Here is a 23038-nt window from a genome sequence, read left to right as displayed (position 1 = left end):
GAAGAATATAAAAGGAAAACACACAGTCTGCTCTTTAATGCAGTTCTAAGCTCCATACATGGAACACAGGCTTTCGGTCGTGGTACTGTAATGCTCTTTCACATTTTGGTTGAAATAAATGCCTTATCTTTAAAGTACTATCTTCTCTTTTGAGCAGCACAATACTCACCCATATCAGTACAATGAGCCTGATTGTAACATTTAATCTCAAGCTATTTATTGGACTACCAATCCTGCTTAAATAGGTCAAATGAGCTGCATGTTGGGATTTTGCACATTTCTCCCATGTCTTTGTGGGTTTTCCCCTAAAAATGCCCAAATATATACATGTTAGATTGATTAGCTATATGAAAGTCTGTTCAAGTTGAGTGTGGGTGAATGGGTGAGTGGGCCCTGGGATGACCTAGTGTGCTGCCCACCATTAGTACCACCATTGTGCCCAATGCTGCCAGGACAGGCTTCAGCTACTCGTGGTCCAGAATTGGATTACACAGCTTTGACAGTACAAATGGAAACACCAGCCGGGCAAGCGTGTTTGGAGATGGCGTCAGAGCTCACATTTTCCCATGATGAATTTTAACTCAAATGCTGAAGCAGCGTTTCAGGTTAAGGTTGTGACGGTAAATACCTTTTTGTTCAGCAGCTTCTCCAACTGGCTTGTCATGTTTGCACAGTGCTGGGGTGCACTAGATAATTTGCTTGGCCTCTTGAGTGAAAAACTTGGCTTCTGAGTGATGAGGAAGACGACATGTTCCTTTTTTCCTGTCCTTTCCTCTTCTTCAATCTGATGAATAATCTCCATTGTGATCTCACTGTTGAAGAAATCAGTTGCCACTGCTTTGATAATACCTGCCAAAAAACATCTTTTTATAAAATGAAGCATACAAGAAATTTACAGACTATGAAAATGATGCTTTATTAATCACCCTTAATAATTTACATCTAAGTGTTAATGAGGATCAACCTCTTTGTCTCACAAAATCTTTATTGCATTTAGAGCAGCTACAGTTATTTAAAGAATCAGTGCCTTCAAACGTACTCTAGAAAATGACATATAAAAGACTGCTTAAATTCACATTACACTCACTGGCCGCTTTATTAGGTATGCCTTGCTAATACTGCTTTGGACACTCTTTTGCCTTCAGAACTGCAGAAATTCTTTGAGGCATGGATTCAAAAAGGTGCTGGAAATATTTCTCAGGGATTTTGGTCCATCTGAACATGTCATGTCAACAGTTGCTGTAGATTTGCTGGCTGCACATCCATGATGTGAATCTCCAGTTCCACCACATTCCAAATGTGCTCTATTGGATTGAGATCTAGTGACTGTGAAGGCCATTTGAGTACAGTGAACTCATCATCATGTTCAAGAAACCAGTCTGAGATGATCTGAGCTTTGTAACATGGCATCTTATCCCACTTTAAGTAACCATCAGAAGATGGGTCCACTGCAGTCATAAAAGGATGGATTTGGTCAGCACTCAGGTAGGCTGTGGCATTTAAACAATGCTCAGTTGGTACTAAGTGGCCCAAAGTGTGCCAAGAAAATATCTCCCACACCATTACACCACCACCACCACCTGCCTGAACTGTTGAAGCAAGGCAGGATGGATCAATGCTTTCATGTTGTTGACACCAAATTCTGACCCTACCATCTCAATGTTGCGGTCGAAATAGAGACTTGTCAGACCAGGAAAGGTTTTTCCAATTATCTATTTTAGTGAGGTCATGTGAATTGTAGCCTTAGTTGCCTGTTTTTAGCTGACAGGAGTGGCATCCAGTATGGTCTCCTGCTGCCTTAGCTCATCTGCTTCAAGCTTCAACGTATTGTGCATTCAGAGCTGCTCTTTTGCATACCTCAGTTGTAACGAGTGGTTATTTGAGTTACTCTTGCCATTCTGTCCGCTCAAAACAGTCTGGCCAACCTCCTCTGACCTCTGGCATCAGCAAGGCATATTTGCCCAGACAACTGCCACTCAGTGGATATTCTTCCTTTTTTGGACCATTCTCTGTAAGCCCTAGGGAGAGTTGTGCCTGAAAGTCCTAGGAAATCAGCAGTTTCTGAAATATTCAGACCAGTCTGTCTGGCACCAACAACCATGCCACGTTCAAAGTCACTTAAATCACCTTTCTTCTCCATTCTGATCCTCGGTTTGAACATCAGCAGGTCGTCTGGACAATGTCTACATGTCTAAATTCACCGGGTTTCTGCCATGTGATTGGCTGATTAGATATTTGCGTTAACCAGCAGTTGAACAGGTGTACCTAATAAAGTGGCTGGTGAGTGTATATAGAAATCAAACAAAATATACAGCTTTCTGCTTTTCCACAAAATGGTTTTGTTAAATGCACTGCCTTCTGAAAAGCAACAAAAGTTGAACTAGATTAGAGTTAATAAATAAATGTATAATCTTTTCTTGTATACTGAAATAACATTTTTTTGTCAACAACCCTTACCATGTATCCACAAAAGCTATTAAAAAAGGAGGCTCAGTTAAGTCTAGCATTAAATCAGAAAACAGCATCTAATTAAATATTGTGTTAATGTTAATGATATACACTCATATTTATGAGTAAAGAGCATCACAATAATTAATGTTAATAACTCACTCATGTCAGGACCCGTATTTGTACCCTGTACACTGCCTTGCATGGAGTTTGGTTCTTCTCATGTATGTTGCTGGCCTGAGTTTCCTCCAACTTACCACTTCTGATGAACTGGCAAGTGTGAGTGTACATGTGAACGTATCCTACAATGAACTGGCATTCAAAGCAGGAGTAGTTAGTGTTTTGTTCCCAATGTGCTTTTGTGCTAGATAAAGACTCCCTGTCAATGCAGTCTTGAACTGGATAGACCTAATAATATACCCCGAAAAACCTAGCAAATAAAACATCTTACCTGGAACAATATGGCTTAATCCTTGGCGATCTGAGTAGTAGTGTAGATGCATGGTGCCATTGTCCTTCTTCTCCACTCTGAAAGATGGGGCATTCATTTCCTAAAGTATTAAAATGATTCAAAATAAACACAAAAATACCTAAAAATTAGAATTGCTGCATTAAATTTGGAAAACAAAACAGCACACATGAACAGTATTGCCCATTTTTTCCATGTCTCTATACAGTATGAAGAAGAGAAAATATGGAATTATGCACACTGTGAATCTGTCAAAGTGAATAGTTGTATGATGTGTGGAAGACAAATTGATTGCCAAAATATACTTTAGTATATCTGTCTCTAATAAGATGCACCATTCAATTTAGAGTAATCTAAACTAGATAGAGTGTTCCAGCTGCAACGAGATGAACAATAAGTTGTAATAGTACCTTGAGTGAATCTCAGTCAATATTGTTAATAAACTTTATGGAATGGATGAATTGTTAAACCATGGCGAGAATAAGTAATCTAAGTAAGAATGGTTGATATTTCTCACCTGTATATTGTTAACACCATTTAACTGCCACTTCTGCCAGTTTGAGGCAATAAAAAACCTGTGGCAGCTTTGCCAATACATACCTGATAGGAGAGAGACAGGTATCTGTGCAGTGCGTCCAGATTCTCAATAAACTCATAAAGATTCCCTCCAAGAGCTCGCAGCATGTTATCATATCCAGATAGCTTACAAAACTCAAAAAAATATTCCCCAAACTGCTTCAGAACAATGTCGGGTGTTACTTCTGAAAAAGAAATTGAAAATAATACATTTCAGGACAAAACAAAAAAATGTAAAAGTGGAATATACATGTTCCTCTAGTAAAGCACAGGATGAAGGATGTGAAAATATCCAAATGAAGCTTTTCCCAAAAAATGATTACATAAAAATAAATAAATCATGACTTCATATATTTGTTTATGCCTTTCACCCAAGTTGCCAGTATAGATTCTCATCCTCACTGACACTGAGTTGGACTAGGCAGGTTATATTGTGTTATATTATAATTTCCTAAATTGTTATATTTCTATTACAGATATTGTCAATTTATTTAACTTTTTGAGCCTTAGCAATAAAATATTTGTTTTTTGAAAATGATTAGACTTCAGTTTAAATAACATACTAAATACAATAGCATTTTATAATGCCTCACTATGACAGTGACTGCTCTGTTTATCTTTGGCCAATTCAGAACATTTCTCAATTTCTTTTTAGTTTTCTTTCTTTTTAGTCATTTAGGTGTATATTGGAGAGGGGTTTGTTGTTTGTTATATCTATCTATCTATCTATCTATCTATCTATCTATCTATCTATCTATCTATCTATCTATCTATCTATCTATCTATCTATCTATCTATTATTGAACACAGATCTGCTCTAAATGATGGCAGTGAAGTGGTCAGTATCTATCTATCCTTCTAAATAAAGCAATCAGAGCAATCATTAAAGTTAATAAAACAGGTAATATGTGATTTTTGTATAATCTCATTATCTACTGACATTAGGGATTGCTTATATTCTGTATTTATCTACAGTGATATTAAATGTACACAACATGCCATACCTTACATATTAACAAGAACATGCACTGTATGAGAGGTGATTAAAAACTGCTGATATTAACCTAATAAAAGAAACATCTGTAAAAACAATTTGTTGTTTTTTTTTCAACACAACCCGCAAAAAATGTATTTACTTGTTTTTTTGGCTCAAAAAGAAATGTTTTGCTTGGAGCTGATGTGATATTTTCGTTATTTGCATAGCTCATCACATGGACGTAGTCTTCAGATAAGAGAATAAGTGTTAGTCACGTGGAGTCAGATATAGGGAACAGGGCATTGTGGCATACCTTTGACTCCATATTTTCACAGAGCAGCCTTTGCAACCCATGCAGCATGAGGGGGACTTTGTCATGACGCAGAAGGTGAATGGTCAGCAGCTTTTTTCACCACTTTGCTGACAGAATGCTGGATATACAAAGTCAAATCAGCATAATATTGACTAGCTATGTAGGCATTCTGAGGAATATAATCAATATCGGCAACACTGTCAACATAATAAAAAATTGGACCTTGAAAATCTTTGGTGTTGCAGAATCATAATCCTTCCATTTTTTATGTTTAGAATTGCAGTCTTAAAGATGTAAGTTTTCCCCAGGTATGGAACACTTCTTACATTTCCCCCTATTTTAAATTGTTTAGCTTGAGATTCTACTTTAAACATTGAATGTGGTGATGTTTCATTTTTTTTTTTTTTTGGGCTTAATTAACATTTAATTTTTGAAGTGTTTTTTAGTGACATTTTGCATTTGTAAATGATTGAAATTAAAAAAAAAACAAAAACATTAAACAATCTTTAAAATACAGAGCCCAATTCAGTTATCTTTTTACATAAACATACAGACAATCTCTCAATCTAATATCATGCCTTAGTATCTTGAGACAGGACTGCACGTTCTAGACATAGAGGCAGTGGTTTTACTATCCCTCAAGTGCTGTGATGCCTCACTTACTAAAACAAGACCACTGACCAGTGACTGTTAGACCATCATTTTTTAGATGTGCATTCTTTCAACATGATATGGTCTTTTTTTACTCATTTCAATACAAAACTATTACATTTCTTAAAATGTACATATCTAATAAGCACTAAAAATTTACTGATGCTGTTAATTACTGCATTTTAAGCTGTCCTCATTTGGATGACCACACCACACACAATTGTACAGGCATCTGAATTGTGCACATTTGCTTATTGTTAGCGAAAGAATGGACAGGAAATAATAATAACCACTTAGGTATTAAAGCAGTACTAAAAACACACCTCAAAAGGAGCATGTGGTTTGGGTGGAACAGTTGCTTTTATTTAATTACTAACTGGGTAACCCAGCTTCACCAGGGAAATTTCATTAGACAATGGGCTTCAGTTATAAGTACCATCACTTAATCAGATGTATTGGAAGTACTACATAACTAAGTACTTTCATGTATGTGCTACCGACCTCAGGCCTATGGGAACCTGGGCCAGGTACAAGCCACTGTTGCTACAGGGTGTAGCCACAGCGATATGGTAAAAAGCATATCAGAAACACCAAGCAGTCCTGAGTCTCATACCATACTTCTCTGTTCTCTTTTTTTATTCTCCTTTTCCCAGAAATATATATACTGCACAATTGTCCATTAGGTCAAATTCTGATTTTCCAAGTGACTTAGCATTTGTTGAAGGTCACTGAACAACACAATTTTACTGAAAACGGTATTTATTTGAATTGAATCGAGCAATCAGTAGGAATAATGTGAAAATGTAAGTATTATTATTACAGTTTTCACTTGTCTCCATTGTTCACTCAAGATATTTCCTTACGTGTTTTTATCTAAGCTGTAAGTTCAAGATTTTTTTTTTTTTGCCATTGGCATAGGCAGACAATTAGGTGCTAAAACCAAATTTTATTTTACTTTAACTTATTACAAATTGCAATAGCACTTACATTCTGCACATATGCAGTAGGTGGCCTATGCAATGAACTGAATGTGTTTACTTTTTGGGTTGTTTTCTGTAGTGTTTGAAGTGGAAGAAAATAACCTCCATTACTGTTTTTGCTGCTTCTTAAATGATTGGGGGATCCCCCTTTAAAGTCCACAGATACAAATGTATATTGTTGCACTTGGTCTTCTGAGCTTCACAAAATGACAGCCAAAAGAGAACTGGACAAAGAGAGTTTTACTCTGGCACTTGAATATACAAGATGTAGCTTTATTTAGTATGGGAGCTTTATTCAAATACACAGCAAATCTGACAAGTTCTTAGTTGTTTTGTCCCGTTGGATGTTCATTCAGATTAAAAGAATTCATCTTCCTCAGAAGTGTTCAGTTCAATGAAGTCAGGAGTAGAATCTTAGGGGTCTACGGGACGGGACAGAGAACATAATACTGGGTAAGTCAGCTGGCTTTAAATCCATAAATGATTTATGAGCTATTGAGTGCAGCTGATCTTTTTTTTTTTTTTAATTTTATTATAATCAATACATAGTAATCAAGTTTTTACAAAAAAAAAAGAATTATGCTAAGCACAGATCGATCCCCACCCTTGAGAGAGAGAGCAAGCCAAATGGTGTAAAATTTAAGGCTTGTAAAAAATACCTAAATCAACAAATTCTCTGTGCTTTATAAACTCATTTCAAAATATTACTGATTAGATCCTGCCATGTTTTGAAAAAAGTCTGCACAGATCCTCTAACTGAGTATTTGATTTTTCCAATTTTAAATAATATAACACATCAGTTTCCCACTGACTTAAAGAGGAGAGTTTGGGTTCTTCCAGTTTATCAGAATAAGTCTGCGTGCCAACAGTGTAGTGAATGCAATCACAATTTGTTTGTCTTTCTCCACTTTAAGACCCTCTGGAAGAACCCCAAACACAGCTGTTAATGGGTTAGGAGGGATTGTGAGTCCAAGACTGTCTGAGAGGTAATTAAAAATTTTTGTCCAGAATAATGTTAATTTGGTGCAGGCCCAGAACATGTGACCCAGTGAGGCTGGGGCTTGGTTGCAACGTTCGCAGGTTGGATCATGCCCTGGAAACATTTTGGAGAGTTTTAGTCGAGACAGATGTGCTCGATATATAATTTTGAGTTGTATAATTGTATGCTTTGCATATGGAGCTTGAGTGAATTCTCTGCATTGCTACTTTCCACTCCTTTTCTGATATATTAATTGAGAGGTCATTTTCCCAGTGTCCTCTTGGATCTTTGAAAGGAAGGGATTGTAAAAGGATTTTATATATTGTAGAGATGGAGTCTAACTCCTTGAAATTGAGCAATAATTTTTCCAGCGTGGATGAGGGTGCAAGATGAGGAAAATCTGGAAGGTTCTGTTTAACAAAGTTCCTGATTTGAAGATAGTGAAAGAAATTTGTAGCTGGAATGTTAAATTTGGAATGTAATTGTTCATAGGATGCAAAGACGTTGTCTATATAAAGATCTCTAAGCAAGTTAATTCCAAATTTTTCCAGATATTAAAACTGCATATGTTTGTGAGGGTTGAAAGAGGTGGTTCTTTTGCAGGGTGCCACAGAAAGAAGCTTCTCCGTCTTAAAATGCTTTCTACATTGGTTCCAGATTCTAAGTGAGTGGAGCACAATTGGGTTATTAGTGTATTGCCGATGGCGTGTGTTTATTGGAGCACAGAGCAAGGAATACAAAGAAGTACTGCAGGATTTTACTTCTATTGCGGTCCATGCCTGTGTATGTTCTTCTATTTGTGTCCAGGTTCTTATCGACTGTATATTTGCCCCCAGTAATAAAACTGGAAGTTAGGTAGAGCCATGCCACCTTCTGCCTTTTGTCTTTGTAGGGTCGCTCTTTTGATGCGTGGATGTTTAGAATTCCAAATAAATGAGGTTATTGTTGAATCTAATTGCTTAAAGAACGATTTATTAATGTATATTGGTATGTTTTGAAATAAAAAAAGGAGCTTAGGAAGAATATTCATCTTAACAGTGTTAATTCTTCCAGCTAGTGTGAGATGAAGGGTTGACCATCTATGCAAGTCTTGTTTAATTTTTTCCATGCAGACGACGAAATTTTGTTGATAAAGAGCTTTATGTTTACTTGTGATGTTTACCCGAGGTATTTAAACTGTTCTGCAATGATAAAAGGAAGGGTGTCTAATCTAATATTATATGCTTGAATTCACGGAAAGAGTACACTTTTATTCAGATTAATTCTGAGACCAGCGAGCTTTTGAAATTCTGTGAGTGCTGCTAAGACTGCAGGCACAGAATTTTCTGGGTCCGATATATACAGTACCATGTCATCTGCATATAATGAGATTTTCTGTTCCAGTCCTTCTCTGCTAATCCCCTTTATCTGATCAGTATTTCGACAATGTATTGCCAGTGGTTCAATGGCAATTGCAAACAGCAGTGGTGACAAAGGGCATCCTTGTCTTGTGCCACGTTCTAGTTTAAAGTAGTCTGAGCAAATGTTATTGATGCAAACTGAAGCTTCTGGGTTAGTATACAGTAATTTAATCCATGCACAAATGTTGGGCCAAACCCAAACTTCTCCAAAATAGTAAAAGGTATTTCCATTCAATCATGTCGAATGGTTTTCTGCATCCAATGATAATAATATTTCTGGGGTGTTTGATTTAGTTGGTGAGTATATTACATTAAACAGGCGTCGAAGATTTGAAGATAAGTGTCGGCCCCTAATAAATCCAGTTTGGTCTTGTGATATTACGAGGGAGCACTTTCTCCATCCTTCTAGCTATGATTTTAGAGAGTATTTTAACGTCGTTATTCAGAAGTGAAATTGGTCTGTATGATGCACATTGTAATAAGTCCTTATTTTGTTTTGGAAAGACAGTGATTAGTGCTTGGCGAAAGGTTTGTGGAAGAGATTGGTTATCTCTGGCTTCTGTAAATGTTGCTAATAGGAGGGAGCTAGCTGAGCGAGAATTTCTTGTAAAACTCTGCAGGGTAGCCGTCAGGGCCTGCTGCTTTTCCACCTTGGAGTGACTTTATAGCATCCAGTAATTCTGATAATGACAGAGGTTTATCGAGTTCCTCCACACTAAAAGCGTCAATTTGTGGTATCTGTAATTTATCCAGAAATGCATTAGATTGTATATTGTCTTCTTTAAACTCAGTAGTATATAGGGATTTATAGTAGTCTCTAAAAGTGTACATTATATTTTTGTGTTCGATGATTTTATCTCCATTCGTGTTAGTAATTACGAGATTGCGTTGCGTACATCTTGCTTGTGAATTTGTTGCGCTAAAAGCTTATTAGCTTTCTCTCCATGTTCATAATAATGATGTCTGGATTTGTAAATTAGTTGTTCGGTTTCTTTAGTTGTCAAGAGGTTTAATTCTGAATGTAGAGCCTGCCTCCTCTTATGTAGAGTCTCGCTTGGTAGTCTGGCATGTTCTTCATCTATTTTAGTAATTTACTTTTTATCTCTGCTACTTTCTTCGCGGATTTATTTCTGTGGGAAAGATATGAGATAATCTGTCCTCTTAAGAAGGCCTTAAGAGTTTCCCAGAGTATTCCTGCAGAGATCTCAGGGGATGTATTTGTCTCTAGAAAGAATTCAATTTGTTTGGATATAAATTCAGTACAATTCTCGTCAGCTAATAGAAGCGGATTGAGCGCCATCTGCGGGGTGAGTGTATGGGGCTTAGTAATTTCAGCTCCAAGATCATCGGAGCATGGTCTGAAATAACAATAGCATCGTATTTACAAGATTTAATCTTAGGCAAGAAGTTATTATCTATAAAGAAGTAATCAATCCTTGAGTAGCAATGATGTACTGGTGAGTAGAAAGAATATGTTCTTGAATTTGGGTTTAAAACCTCCAGGGATCTGATAAGTTGTGATCAGTTATAAACTTTGTAATTATCTTTGCGGTGTTAGTTGCGTTCCCCTGTGGAGGAAGTCTTATCTAAAAGTGGATTTAGAACACAATTAAAGTCCCCAGCCATTATAAGTTTATGAGTGTTCAGATTGGGAATGGATGCAAATAAATTTTGTATAAATTCCTTATCATCAACATTAGGTGCATAAACATTTATCAAAATCATTTTACAGTTAGATAAGTCTCCCATGACCATCACATATCTCCCTTCAGGATCCAATACTACATCTGATGCTACAAATGGTACTGTTCTATGTATGAGAATTCCCACCCCTCTAGTTTTCTTTGTAAAACTAGAATGGAACATTTGGCCAGTCCAGTCTTTTGCAGCGGAACTGATCCTTACTTAGTAAGTGGGTTTCCTGTAAAAATACTATTTTAGCATTTAGACCTGTTAGGTGAGAAAGTACTTTCTTTCTCTTTAATTCGTGATTCAGGCCTTTAACATTCCAGCTTACGAAGTTAACTGTCCCATCATGGAGACACTGATTCTGAGTTTTTGATGTCATTTATAGTCTTAACTGGAAGTGAAATAGTTTAGGTCTTAATTTCCTATTCCCCCAAGAGTTGTTGCCATGCAGCTTATTATTACGTTGATAGTTATAATTATAAAGATTGAGATGATAGATTAGATATAGATCAAGCCTGCTCTCTTTCTCTTCCCCTTAACCCCCCACCCTCCCTTTTTGCCTCCCCAGGTGAGGCTAAAACCCACTTCATGCAGTCCCAGTCCTCTGACATACCCAGAGACAGAGCACGTCCAAAGCACATCAAGCCCCCATGCAGTGGCGCTTTAAGGTTAAAAGATAGAGATATCTGTTACCAATATAGTCTTTAAAAGAGGAAAAAGAAAAAAAGAAAAAGAATTTTGCACTTAATATATACATATATATATATACATATATATATATATATATATATATATATATATACACATATACACATACATACACACATATATACATACACATACACATACATATAATCTTCAGCAATTTTAGTGCATTAAGATGATATCCCCAGATAATAAACCCAGGTGATGGTGTTAAAGATGTGTCCAAAACAAGCATAACAAGTCTTAATGCAGTAATAGCAATAACAGTAAACCAAGGGTATGATATTGAACAGTCTCATTTAGGGTACACATGAAATAATTAGAAAAGAAAAAAGAGGAGGAAAACGTAATTAAGCACAATAAAACATAAACATTTAGCGCCCTAGTAATACTAAGTAATAATAAGTAATAAGTAAGTAATAATAATAATAAGTAAGTAATAATAAGAATATGAGAATATATGCTGATAAAAAACCCGTATTTTAAAACAAATAGATCAGACAGTAGATTATTAATCCTAGCTTTATCATTTACCGCCATGACTCACAATTATGTATCAGAATAGTCCCGGGATCAGCTTTCTTAACTCATTTTCTGCCTCCTCCTTGCTAGCGAAAACATAGAAATGACCCTGCCATTCCACTTTCAGTTTTGCCGGATACAGGAGGCCGTATTTGACATTGGCTTGCCGTAGCCGCTGTTTAATATTATAGATGTTTCATTTCAAGAGTCAACATTCTGGATACCCAGTGTGCACAGACCTTGCTCGTATTTAATTGCTCATGGACAATGAATCTCTATAGTGTCTCAAGCACTGTCACTCTTCAATTCTCCATTACAATTTACTCCACAGTTGTAACATTTTCTTCTGTCTTTGATGTTGAAGGCCAGGCTCTAGAAACTTACAATTCACACATTTCGGAACACAGGATCTAATCTTTCTCCACTTACAATAGTCAAAGTCAAAGCAAACTTTATTGTTATCTCAACCATATATAAGTATACAGAGAGACGAAATTACGAAGCTCAGGGTCCACAGTGTAACAACATGAAGTGCAAATGAAAAATTTAAATTAGAATTAAAATTACAATTATTAAATTAAAATTAAGATTTAAAAATTAAGACAAGACAAAGAAGTAGCAGCAATATTGACGTGTAGTAAGCACTATGAACATTGATGCAATGTATGGTATTATGCAATCTAGATACATAAATATAGTCAATAGATATGTAATATAATAAATGAATAATAAATAATAGATATAGATAATACAGAAATTATCAGTGTATGATAATAGTTGTGTGTAAACAATGACAGGTCAGAATGTTTCACAGCAGAAGGAATTCTTTGCATTTATATAGCGCTTTTCTCACTACTCAAAGCGCTCAGCAATTGCAGGTTAAGGGCCTTGCTCAAGGGCCCAACAGAGCAGAGTCCCTTTTGGCATTTACAGGATTTGAACCGGCAACCTTCCGATTGCCAGTGCAGATTTCTAGCCTCAGAGCCACTCAGGATATCAAGCACACTTAAAGGTCAGTATGAGATTTTCAGTTCTTTTTTACATGCCCTCTCGTCTTTGCAGGAAAGTGGCTTGCATGTATAAAAGTTCTGTTGTAGAGGTGGTTAAGGCAGTGTGGAAGATCCCAGGGGGCAGGATGGTGTTAAGGAGTCTGATAGCTTGGGGTAAAAACTCTCCTGCAGGCTGGCAGATCTGGCTTTGATGCTGCAGTATCTTCTCATGGATGGCAGAAGTGTGAAAAGTCCATGTGGAGGGTGTAAGGGGTCCTGCACAATGCTGCAGGCCTTGCGGACACTACATTCGTAAAATATGTCCTGTAGTGAAGGGAGAGGCACCCCAATAATGTTCTCTGCTGTCTTCACTATCCTTTGCAGGCTCTTGCGGTCGGATATGTTGCAGTTGCCATACCAGATAGTGATGCAGTTGGTCAGAACACTCTCAATGGTGCCTGTGTAGAACATGGTGAGGATTGGAAGGGGGAAGACTTGCTCGCTTCAGCCGCCTCAGGAAGTGTAGTCTCTGCTGGGCTTTCTGGATTAGTGATCAGGTGTTATGCGTCCATGTAAGTTCCTCAGTTATGTGCACACCAAGGAACTTGGTACTCCTAACAGTCTCTATATATCTGCACATCAGGATACCCCATTCAGGTTCAGCCTCAAAAACATTTTGATTACATCTCTTAGTTTCCAATTCTATTTTAAATGTTTTCATATAGTGTTGCATCATTATGATTTTACCACATTGTAAAGTGTAATACCTTTAAGAAATGTTATCATGAAAGAGAAATTATGCTAAAGTATAGGCCAGACACAAGGCACATTTCCTATAACGATACATTTTTTTAATTCCCTACTTTTTAATATGATGTTATGCACTTGAAACAAAAAATAAATCTGTTATGATAGATTTAAAAAGTGATTGGCTCGCTAACTTATTTGTTGTCAGAGTGATTGATTTGCTGGTTGATTGAGGGACTGGCTCTTTGACCGGATTTTTTGATTTACTAGCTGACTGACTGAGTCATATTAATCATTTCCATCACTGACTATATGTCTGATTGAGTAATTAGTATATTTGTTAGTGTGAAGAGTAGTTAGCTGGGAACAGATTACTGATTGACTGATTGGATGTCTGTCAGTCACACATATTGACTGAATGTGTTATTCATTTACTGTTTCATTGTATTTCTAACTGATTAATTAATGCTTGTTGTCTGCTGGTAAGCAATAGTCCAACAAATTGATTGATGTCCACCCTACTTATTATTTCATATATATACAGTAAATAATTTCCACATATATACTGTAAATACATATACATTCACTCAATGGCCACTTTAACTCTCCTAAGCAGCTAGTCATGTGGCTGCAACTCAATTCATACAGCATGCTGACCTGGTCAAAAGGTTTAGTTTTTCTTTGACTAAACATTATAATAGGAAAGACACACCGTCTAAGGGACCTTGATTAGGGTATGATTGTTGGTGTCAGATGTGGTGGTCTAGCGTCTCAGAATCAGCTGCCTTACTTAGATTTTTATATACTGGAGTCTGTAGGATTTATAGAAAATGGTGCAATAAACAAAAACATTAAGTGAATGGCACTTATGTGGGTCAAAACACCTTGTAAATGAGAGAAGATTGACTAAAGATTGGAAAAATGTCACCTGGCCTTGTGAATCTTGGCTTCTGCAGTGACATGCAAATAGCAGGATTACAATTTGGTATAAGCAGAATGAATCAAAGGATCCATCTTGCATTGTGTCAGCAGTATAGTGAGGTGGAGATGGTAGTATTAAGCTTTGAAGAATGTTTTTCTTTTATGCCTTGAGTTTATTAATACTGATTAAGAAACTTAAACATGCATAGTATACCTGAACATTGATGCAGCATCACTTTATAGCCACAAACTACATTTTTTAAACTGATTTTTCCAGCAGGGTAATGTGCCATACTGCAAAACTTACATGATCTCAAGATGGTTCTATGAACATGACAAATGACTCTGGCCTAAATTCCCCCCCAGAAAAAAATAACTTCAGGATGAGGTAGATAGATACTTTATATATAGATACTTTATTAATCCCAAGGGGAAATTCACATACTCTAGCAGCAGCATACATAAAGAACAATATTAAATTAAAGAATGATAACAATGAAGATATAACAGACAGACAATAACGTTGTATAATGTTAACGTTTAAGCCTTGGGTGGAATTGAAGAGTTGCATAGTGTGGGGCAGGAATGATCTCCTCAGTCTGTCAGTGGAGCAGGGCAGTGAAAGCAGTCTGTCGCTGAAGCTGCTGCTCTGTCTGGAGATGATCCTGTTCAGTGGATTCTCCATTATTGACAGGAGCCTGCTCAGTGCACATCACTGTGCCATGGATGTCAAACTGTCCAGCTCCGTGCCTACAATAGAGCCTGCCTTCTTCACCAGTTTGTCTAGGCGTGAGACATCCCTCTTCTTTATGCTGCCTCCCCAACACACCACCGCGTAGAAGAGGGCGCTCGCCACAACCGTCTGATAGAACATCTGCAGCATCTTATTGGTAGAACAAACATTTTATGTGGCAAAAAAATGTGAAGATCCCAAAATTCCCAAGGAATGTTTTCAGCACATTATTAAATCTATGGTTCAAAAAAGTCAGAGTGCTCTGAAAGAAAAAAGGGGTCTTGTCCAGTACTAAAACATTGTGCATAATAGAGTGCTCACAAAGTGTTTTAATGAATGATTTGTTTAGTTAAATAAACACAAAATCACACAGGAATGGCTGGTTTAGTATCACAGTCACTTTAAAAACTCAATTAAAAATCACTGATTTATTTAGCATACCCAGAAATTTGCAAGTCTCATCCACCAGTCTCATTGTGATGACATCTTTATAGACTTCATATGTCATGAAGCTGTCCTGAACACCAGCCTGGTCTCTGTGTAAAATAAAGAAAAAATTAAAAAGTGCAGAAACTGGACAATTAAAACCAGACTGACCAAACAGCCTAACTTTATTTTATTGAGTACCATGACAAAGAGCTTTACAAGTACCAAGATTACAGCAATATTATGTACAGTATGTGTATTTTTTTTTTTTTTTTTTACAATTCACACACAATCACGTCAGCTGAGTCAAACTGTGAGTCAGAGGCAAACTAGCAGCCTTAGAGCTTAAAGGCCATTGTCTTAGTCACTGGGCTATACTGCGTATCCTCCTACATACAGTATATCTCACTCTACGTCAATAAAAATTAAGATTTCTTCTTTTGAAGACATTTTAGTGTACCACCTGTAAATTAAAATCTGCAATGAAATTACTCTTAGGCAATAATCACACTGCAAACAGTAACTTTGTATTGTCAGCAGAATGACCAGCTATCACTCTGTCAACTGATAAATGAATTCTTCACACATACCAAATATACACTTTGTACAACACAATGTGTATCATTTTTGAAAACTATTTAAATATAATGTGGATTTAGCTTAAAAATGTAATAACCATGAATACTCTTTAAAATGCTATCATTTTGAAGCAGTTTCATTCAGCATTATAGGGTCATTATTGTCAAATGTGCATATGGCCTGTCGCCCCCCTGACATTTAGTTATTGTATGTGGTGCTGTGGAGTCACTGCAGTTCTGAATGTTCCTCATATCAACTGAAAACTTGTCCTTTGAAACTTCTACTCTAAAAAACATTTTCATGTATTAGAAATATGAAATGCATTTGAATTTTTACTCTCACGATTAGCTGATTTTGTAAATTTACTATTCAACCTGTTTTCTGCTCATTATTCATACGCTTCACTTATAGACATAATTATATTATGTAATAAAAATGAAAGCGTGAAGCTTCTAAAAACAGAACACTCAAGGGTGTTTAGAAGAAACATTTACAGGCCAAGAAAAATTTTATAAGTTGATAAGCGCCAAATTAACATCATTCTGGACCAAAATCTTTAAATGCTTATCAGAACAGAAAGACAGACAAGCTGTAATTGTCTTTACTTTACTATTAGCATGTAGACATATCTTGCTCAACTGGAAGAATTCTAGCCCACTTCATTTAAGTCAGTGGGTAACATGTTATATAGTATTTGAAATTGGAAAAAATTAAACTTACTATATAATAAAACATTAAGGTCTGTGTGACTACATCCTCAGAGCAATCTGATTGGTTTGGCTTTGGTGATATGACAAAAGAGAAGGTGTGAGCGTGAGATGTGCAAGAAGGAGTAAAGGCACACATTGAGAGTCTCACAAACAGGTTTATGGGAAGGCACTTGAGAAAGGACACGCTGGTGAAAAGACTTGCACAACCACATGCAAATACAGAGGAAAGCCACTGAAGGTACAAGTAGGGCAACAGGTATCAAATTTATAATATTCTACTGTATTATCTGTCTTTGACAAGTACTATGGATAGTATATACATATACAGTATATCTTCTTCTTCTTTCAGCTGCTGCTGTTAGGGGTTGCCACAGCAGATCATCTTCTTCCATATCTTTCTGTCCTCTGCATCTTGTTCTGTCACACCCATCACCTGCATGTCCTCTCTCACCACATCCATAAACCTTCGCTTAGGCCTTCCTCTTTTCCTCTTCCCTGGCAGCTCTATCCTTAGCATCCTTCTCCCAATATACCCAGCATCTCTCCTCTGCACATGTCCAAACCAACGCAATCTCGCCTCTCTGACTTTGTCTCCCAACCTTCCAACTTGAGCTGACCCTCTAATGTACTCATTTCTAATCCTATCCATTGTGAACAGGACCCGGACACAGACAGACGGACATTGTTTCTTCCACCACACAAACGTTTATTTACAAATATGTACAAGTATTTTTAGTGCACAAACCCAGTGCCTCCAGAACCGATCCCCCAAAGTCCAGGCCTTTCACAATCTCTTTTAGGCCGCTTCCAGTCCTCTCTCCAGCTCCGTCCTTCTTCCACCCGACTTCCGCTCTTGAATGCAGGGAGGCGGCCACTTTTATCACACCCGGATGGGCTCCAGCTGCTTCCCGGCATTCCTCCGCGGACACGCCCCAGTGTGGCGGAAGTGCCGGCTGTGCACCCGAAAGCCCTACGGGTGTCACCTGTTCTTCTTCCCCCCAGCACTTCCTGTTGTGGCGGAAGTGCTGGGCTCCAGGGTTCTTCAGACACCGGGGCGCTGCCTGGCAGTGGCCACGGGCCCCTACAGGGTTGGGCTTCCAAGCTCTCTACCCGAGGCCACCAACAAAACCAGGACGATCGGAGGTACCAGCCCTCCTCCGGTCCCCTCGGGCGTCACCCCCAGCCGCCTGTGACACCATTCTCGTCACACCCACTACAAATTTTAACATCTTTAACTCTGCCACCTCCAGCTCTGTCTCCTGCTTTCTGGTCAATGCCACCGTCTCCAACCTATATAACATAGCAGGTCTCACTACCGTCCTGTAGATCTTCCCTTTCACTCTTGCTGATACCCGTCTGTCACAAATTACTCCTGACACTCTTCTACAAACATTCCACCCTGCCTGCACTCTCTTTTTCACCTCTCTTCCACAATCCCCATTACTTTGTACGGTTGATCCCAAGTATTTAAACTCATCCACCTTCGCCAACTCTACTCCCAACATCCTCACATTCCACTGACCTACCTCTCATTCACTCACATGTATTCTGTCTTGTTCCTACTGACCTTCATTATCCTCTCTAGAGCATATCTCTACCTCTTCAGGGTCTCCTCAACCTGGTCCCTACTATCGCTACAGATCACAATGTCATCAGCAAACATCATAGTCCACTGAAATTTTGGCAGAAACACCATCTTGGTTGTAAAATAGATATACTGTATATCCTCTTGGCCTTGAACCCATTTCTGTCCAAGAGGAATGCTGCAGATGTAGAGGTGGCAAGAAATTTGGAGAATGGCAGAGATGAAAGTAAGCACATGAAGTTGGTTTCATCAGGTTTGATTTGTTACCTATCCTAGTAAGGTCCTATTTGCTATTAAAGAGGTGACTTTTATAAGAGTTGGGCTACTCAAAATATCAACAAATTGCTTTTGAAAATAAGTTGTTGCTTACTAAAGATTTGTTAAAATATATCTGATGACTATGGAATCACAGACAATAAAATCCCATGTACTGATTAAGTTTGGGTGCTACTGTGACAGTTCACATTCTTCATTAAAGACACACCATATCTGAATGACTAGACAATTCCTTTTAACTGTCTTCTGAAGCTTTTCAGTATAGAATATTGCATTATAAAATGTTTAATTGTTAAATTAATTCTAAATCTAGAAAACATAGTGTCAAAATGAACATATGCTGCAGTTCATCAATGACAATACATCACCCATTGCATGGCTGCTGGCTGCACAATACTACTGCTAAAACAATTTTTAATCCGTCCATTTTCTAAAATGCTAATACAGTTCAGAGCCCCAGAAAAGTGGTGCTTATCTTGTCAGGACTGGGAGAATGTTGGGAACCATCTCTGGACAGGATGCTAGTCCACCACAGGACACATTTAAACACAATGATTTGTCTTTTATTAACTGGTTATCTTATTCACAGCAAATCTGAATATAATGCAATACTCTAAATATTACAAATCTGTAATGTATACGTTGTACTGATAGCACGGAGTCAATTAAATAAATATATCTAGTTACTTTTTTATGATTTCATAAATGCACACTGCCCTTCTTAGAGCCACTGAATTGACTAGGTATTCATTTCTTTCTAACCTAATGCACCTGATGAAATTTAATTCATGAAATTAAAAAATAAGCATAAAAAATATTACTCATTTATTTTGTTTCTCATTTTACCACAAAAATTATCATATTCATCATCATCAAACTGCAAAAAACAACTACATTAAATTAATTAATGTTATTTTTCAGTAATAAATGGAAGCAGCATAAGTTGAATTAATCTACCCATACTTGATTGTCAGAAATTTCTGAATGAACATTTTGCTAGTATGATCACAAGTGCATTAGAAATGAATATTCATTGTGTTGTACACTGGCTGGCCACCTCTTTGTATTGTTCTCTAATATATTTGAATAACTGCAGTTAAGATTATTCCATGTCACAGAATGGGGGGAAGACAGAAAAGACACAAAAAACAATCTACTGCCTAACTTGGGCAGCAACAACACTGCTGATCACCCATTTGGCTTCATAAAAGTAAAATCACCTCACAATTGCTTTTAAAGTAAAAGAATCCACATGGAATACTGTGCACACTGATTTCTTCTTAAATTAAATGCAGAACCCCCATACAGGTTACACTAGTCTCAGACCTCTAGAAAAACCCTTAGCAGCCTTTAGCTTGTCCCATTTCTGATGTGAAACAGTGAGGTATGGAGTGCAAATTATTTTAAATTTGAATTCATCTCTTCAGTAAATTAATGACATTTATGCTTTAGCAAGGAACATCAGAGGAAAGCAGTTTGCATTTATTAAACGTATGTAAACTGCTCTTTGGTTTGTACTGCATTAGACATATTACAAAAACAATGTTGTGCTTGGGACACTGTGGCAACAGACAGGGATGCAATGCACTTCCTGGAGATGGCCAAGCCTGTCACTAGCTGTCGGGAGGCAGGTTTAATTGTGCAAATGGATTTGTGAGCAAATACACAAGCTATGGGATTTAATATTTTCACTCAGGAATAAATTATGCAAAAATTAGGTTATTAGAGTTACAACAGTTTACACATAATCTAACAACTGGACAGCACAGATTGAATCAACAGATATAGATGAAGTGATTTATTTCCAAAACATCCACACAATCTTGCATCAGACTGATAAAAATGGCTCATTCTGATTTCTTACTTGACTTAAATCAGTTAAATTCATTGCAATTGAAATACTGACATGGTGGAACTGAGGAAGACAGATAAAACTGTCCAGAGGAAATTTAAGAAAGTATTTGCATTTTCCATGTATTTTTTATAAGGACTGATAGCAATTAACTGAACAACATGTTAGTGTCAATGTATAGAAAAATGGATGCAAATATTGTACACTCTTTTACATTCTCATTACTGGATCTGAGATATTATGTCCTGGTTCATTTACCGTGAGCTCTGAGATACACAGACATTACATAGCATCTAACTGGATTTATATAGCTGGCTCTCCAGTTTAAGGTCAATAATGGGCTGAACTTTCTACTTCAGTAGGCCTAACCAAATCTGGACTTGTTTTCAATTCTTGTTGCATTTTGAATTCTATAAATCTCAATTAATATAAGGTATACAAAACATTAAGAATATTATAATGCACCATATACATGGGAGGAATGATAACCGTTTCATACTGTTGAGGCCATTGTGCAACTTTCTGTAACATGATGTTAATTATGATCTTATCATCATGTTAATTAATTTTGTGCTCAAGAAGCTTCTCTTCATCAAAATTATCCTTAATAAGTAAAAAATAAATATTGTAACAACTCTTGTTAAATTATGTGCAGATATTCTAATGAAATGAAACTAATGAAATGCAGCTTGTGACAGCATTAAGTATTGGTTATAAAACATTTAATGTACAATATTAACTCTTTTGTGATTACCATTTCCTGAGATTTGCTTGATGTCAGAAATTGACTGAGATTATGTTACATCCTAAAACGTTATGGGCATAAACCTTTTGTGTTTTAAGATACCTTAAAGACAAATAAAACCATTTAGCTCTCCAACATCACTAAACCAGTATTTTATACTGTTATTTTTATCAAATTAAAAGATCAAATGATACATTTGTAAAATAATTTAGTTAACTAGACATGCTTGATTATTGTTTTAATAAAACATAAGCATGAAGAAAAGAAATACAAGCACAGCAAATACCTGGTTTACTGAATGCCACATTACACACAGACTTAAAATAGTGATTTCCCTGTTTATTCTGTAATAATGACATTTTTAAAAAAATCAATTAAACAAATGGTTACTTTTTAAAACATATTAATGGGATATAATGAAGTACATGTAGTAAATGAATATCTGTCTATCTTCTGCAGTATCTATAAAATGACTGTATTGCATAATTCTACACTCGCACGTTGTGCCTCATGTTTTCCCCAGTTACCTATAACTATTGAGAAATCTACTTTAAAATATTATTTGTATAAACAGCAAATATTATATATTGCAAAAAAACAGTAAACTCTAAAAGATATTGTTATCAAACCTGCATTTTAATGTTCATTTTCATTTATAATTAAGGAAATTAAAATTTTGGTTTATGAAATTTATAAAACACCCGATTTAATCCACCAAACCTTCATTTAAATAAATGAATTAATCAAACGTTCAGATAATAGTATTGTTTTTCACATACTCATAATGATATAATAAGCAGCCCGCTTTCACCTTTAGAAACGGTTCCGATGGATAGATGAATGTATGGATGGATGGATGAATTAAATTAATGTGATTTTTAAAATTATTTGAATCATTATGTTTAGTGGTGAACAAAAAAAAATTCTTACCTTATCTTTTCCCATGCCCCCTCTCCAAATTTTTCAATAACCAAAGATTTTAGACAGGTATTAATAAATCCATACTGCAGGTCAAGAACACAGGGGAAAAAATGTCTTAATTCAATTATTTTCCATTTCTTCCTCTTCAGCTTAATTTGCTATGCCCATTTTTCAGTAGAATACTTTAGCTCGATTAGCTTAAAATGAATTTTACAAGCAATTGCCACAGACTAGCGCATATTCTGTTAGCAATGCTTTCAAAGTATTTTCTACTCAAAAACAGCACTGGATGTGAAATTAAAATAACGTTCTTTCTCATAATATCTTCAAAGAAATGAACTGATTACAGTATTTATAAAATCAACACTCTGAAACGGAGAAAACTTACCATTTCCTCAACTCTTATGGAGTTGCAAAATACGACGGGAATTTTTTAAATAACATTTTCCAGAAAATGTGTCATTTTGTCCTTTTGACGATCGTTGTTGGGTCAGTCTATATTGTGTGTATGTTAAGATTAGCATGTGGATGACAAAAAGGATTGATCATCGCTTTTGCTAGCAGTAAAAACATCATCTTCAGGCTGTATCCTTTTGCATATTTACATTGCCAAGCTGAGCTTTTTTTCTTAAATGCGGATTGTTTAAACGTACTTTAACAATCGCCGCTTACTTGCTTAATTTCCTCCTTTACAATGCGCTCTTCTTAAAGCCCAGATGCTGGACTGGAAAGCTTGACCAGTGGCCAAAGCGATTATACGTAACAATGACGTGAATTACATTTGTTATTTCTTTGCTTAAAGAACCGTAGCATATAATGCAAAAGAAATACAGTACACTAAATTTT

General features: G+C 36.5%; 1 protein-coding gene across 1 annotated transcript in view; it reads right to left on the bottom strand.

The window, feature by feature from the left end:
- LOC120527311 (guanylate cyclase soluble subunit beta-2-like) overlaps positions 1 to 22672 on the bottom strand; it is a gene marked incomplete at its 3' end in the record, with an annotated part of 41514 nt that extends 18842 nt beyond the window's left edge. Inside the window, exons 1-6 of the mRNA XM_039750617.1 lie at positions 22581 to 22672; positions 22202 to 22275; positions 15540 to 15634; positions 3518 to 3678; positions 2900 to 2999; positions 629 to 849 (exon numbers count right to left, since the gene is read on the bottom strand). Coding sequence (XP_039606551.1) covers positions 629 to 849; positions 2900 to 2999; positions 3518 to 3678; positions 15540 to 15634; positions 22202 to 22275; positions 22581 to 22583 — 654 coding nt within the window. The remainder of the gene's footprint in view (positions 1 to 628; positions 850 to 2899; positions 3000 to 3517; positions 3679 to 15539; positions 15635 to 22201; positions 22276 to 22580) is intronic.
- Positions 22673 to 23038: the final 366 nt, after the last annotated feature.

This window comes from Polypterus senegalus, chromosome 1 (genome assembly GCF_016835505.1).
Source record: "Polypterus senegalus isolate Bchr_013 chromosome 1, ASM1683550v1, whole genome shotgun sequence".
Taxonomy (NCBI): Eukaryota; Metazoa; Chordata; class Cladistia; order Polypteriformes; family Polypteridae; genus Polypterus; species Polypterus senegalus.
This window is presented reverse-complemented; position numbering and strand designations above follow the sequence as displayed.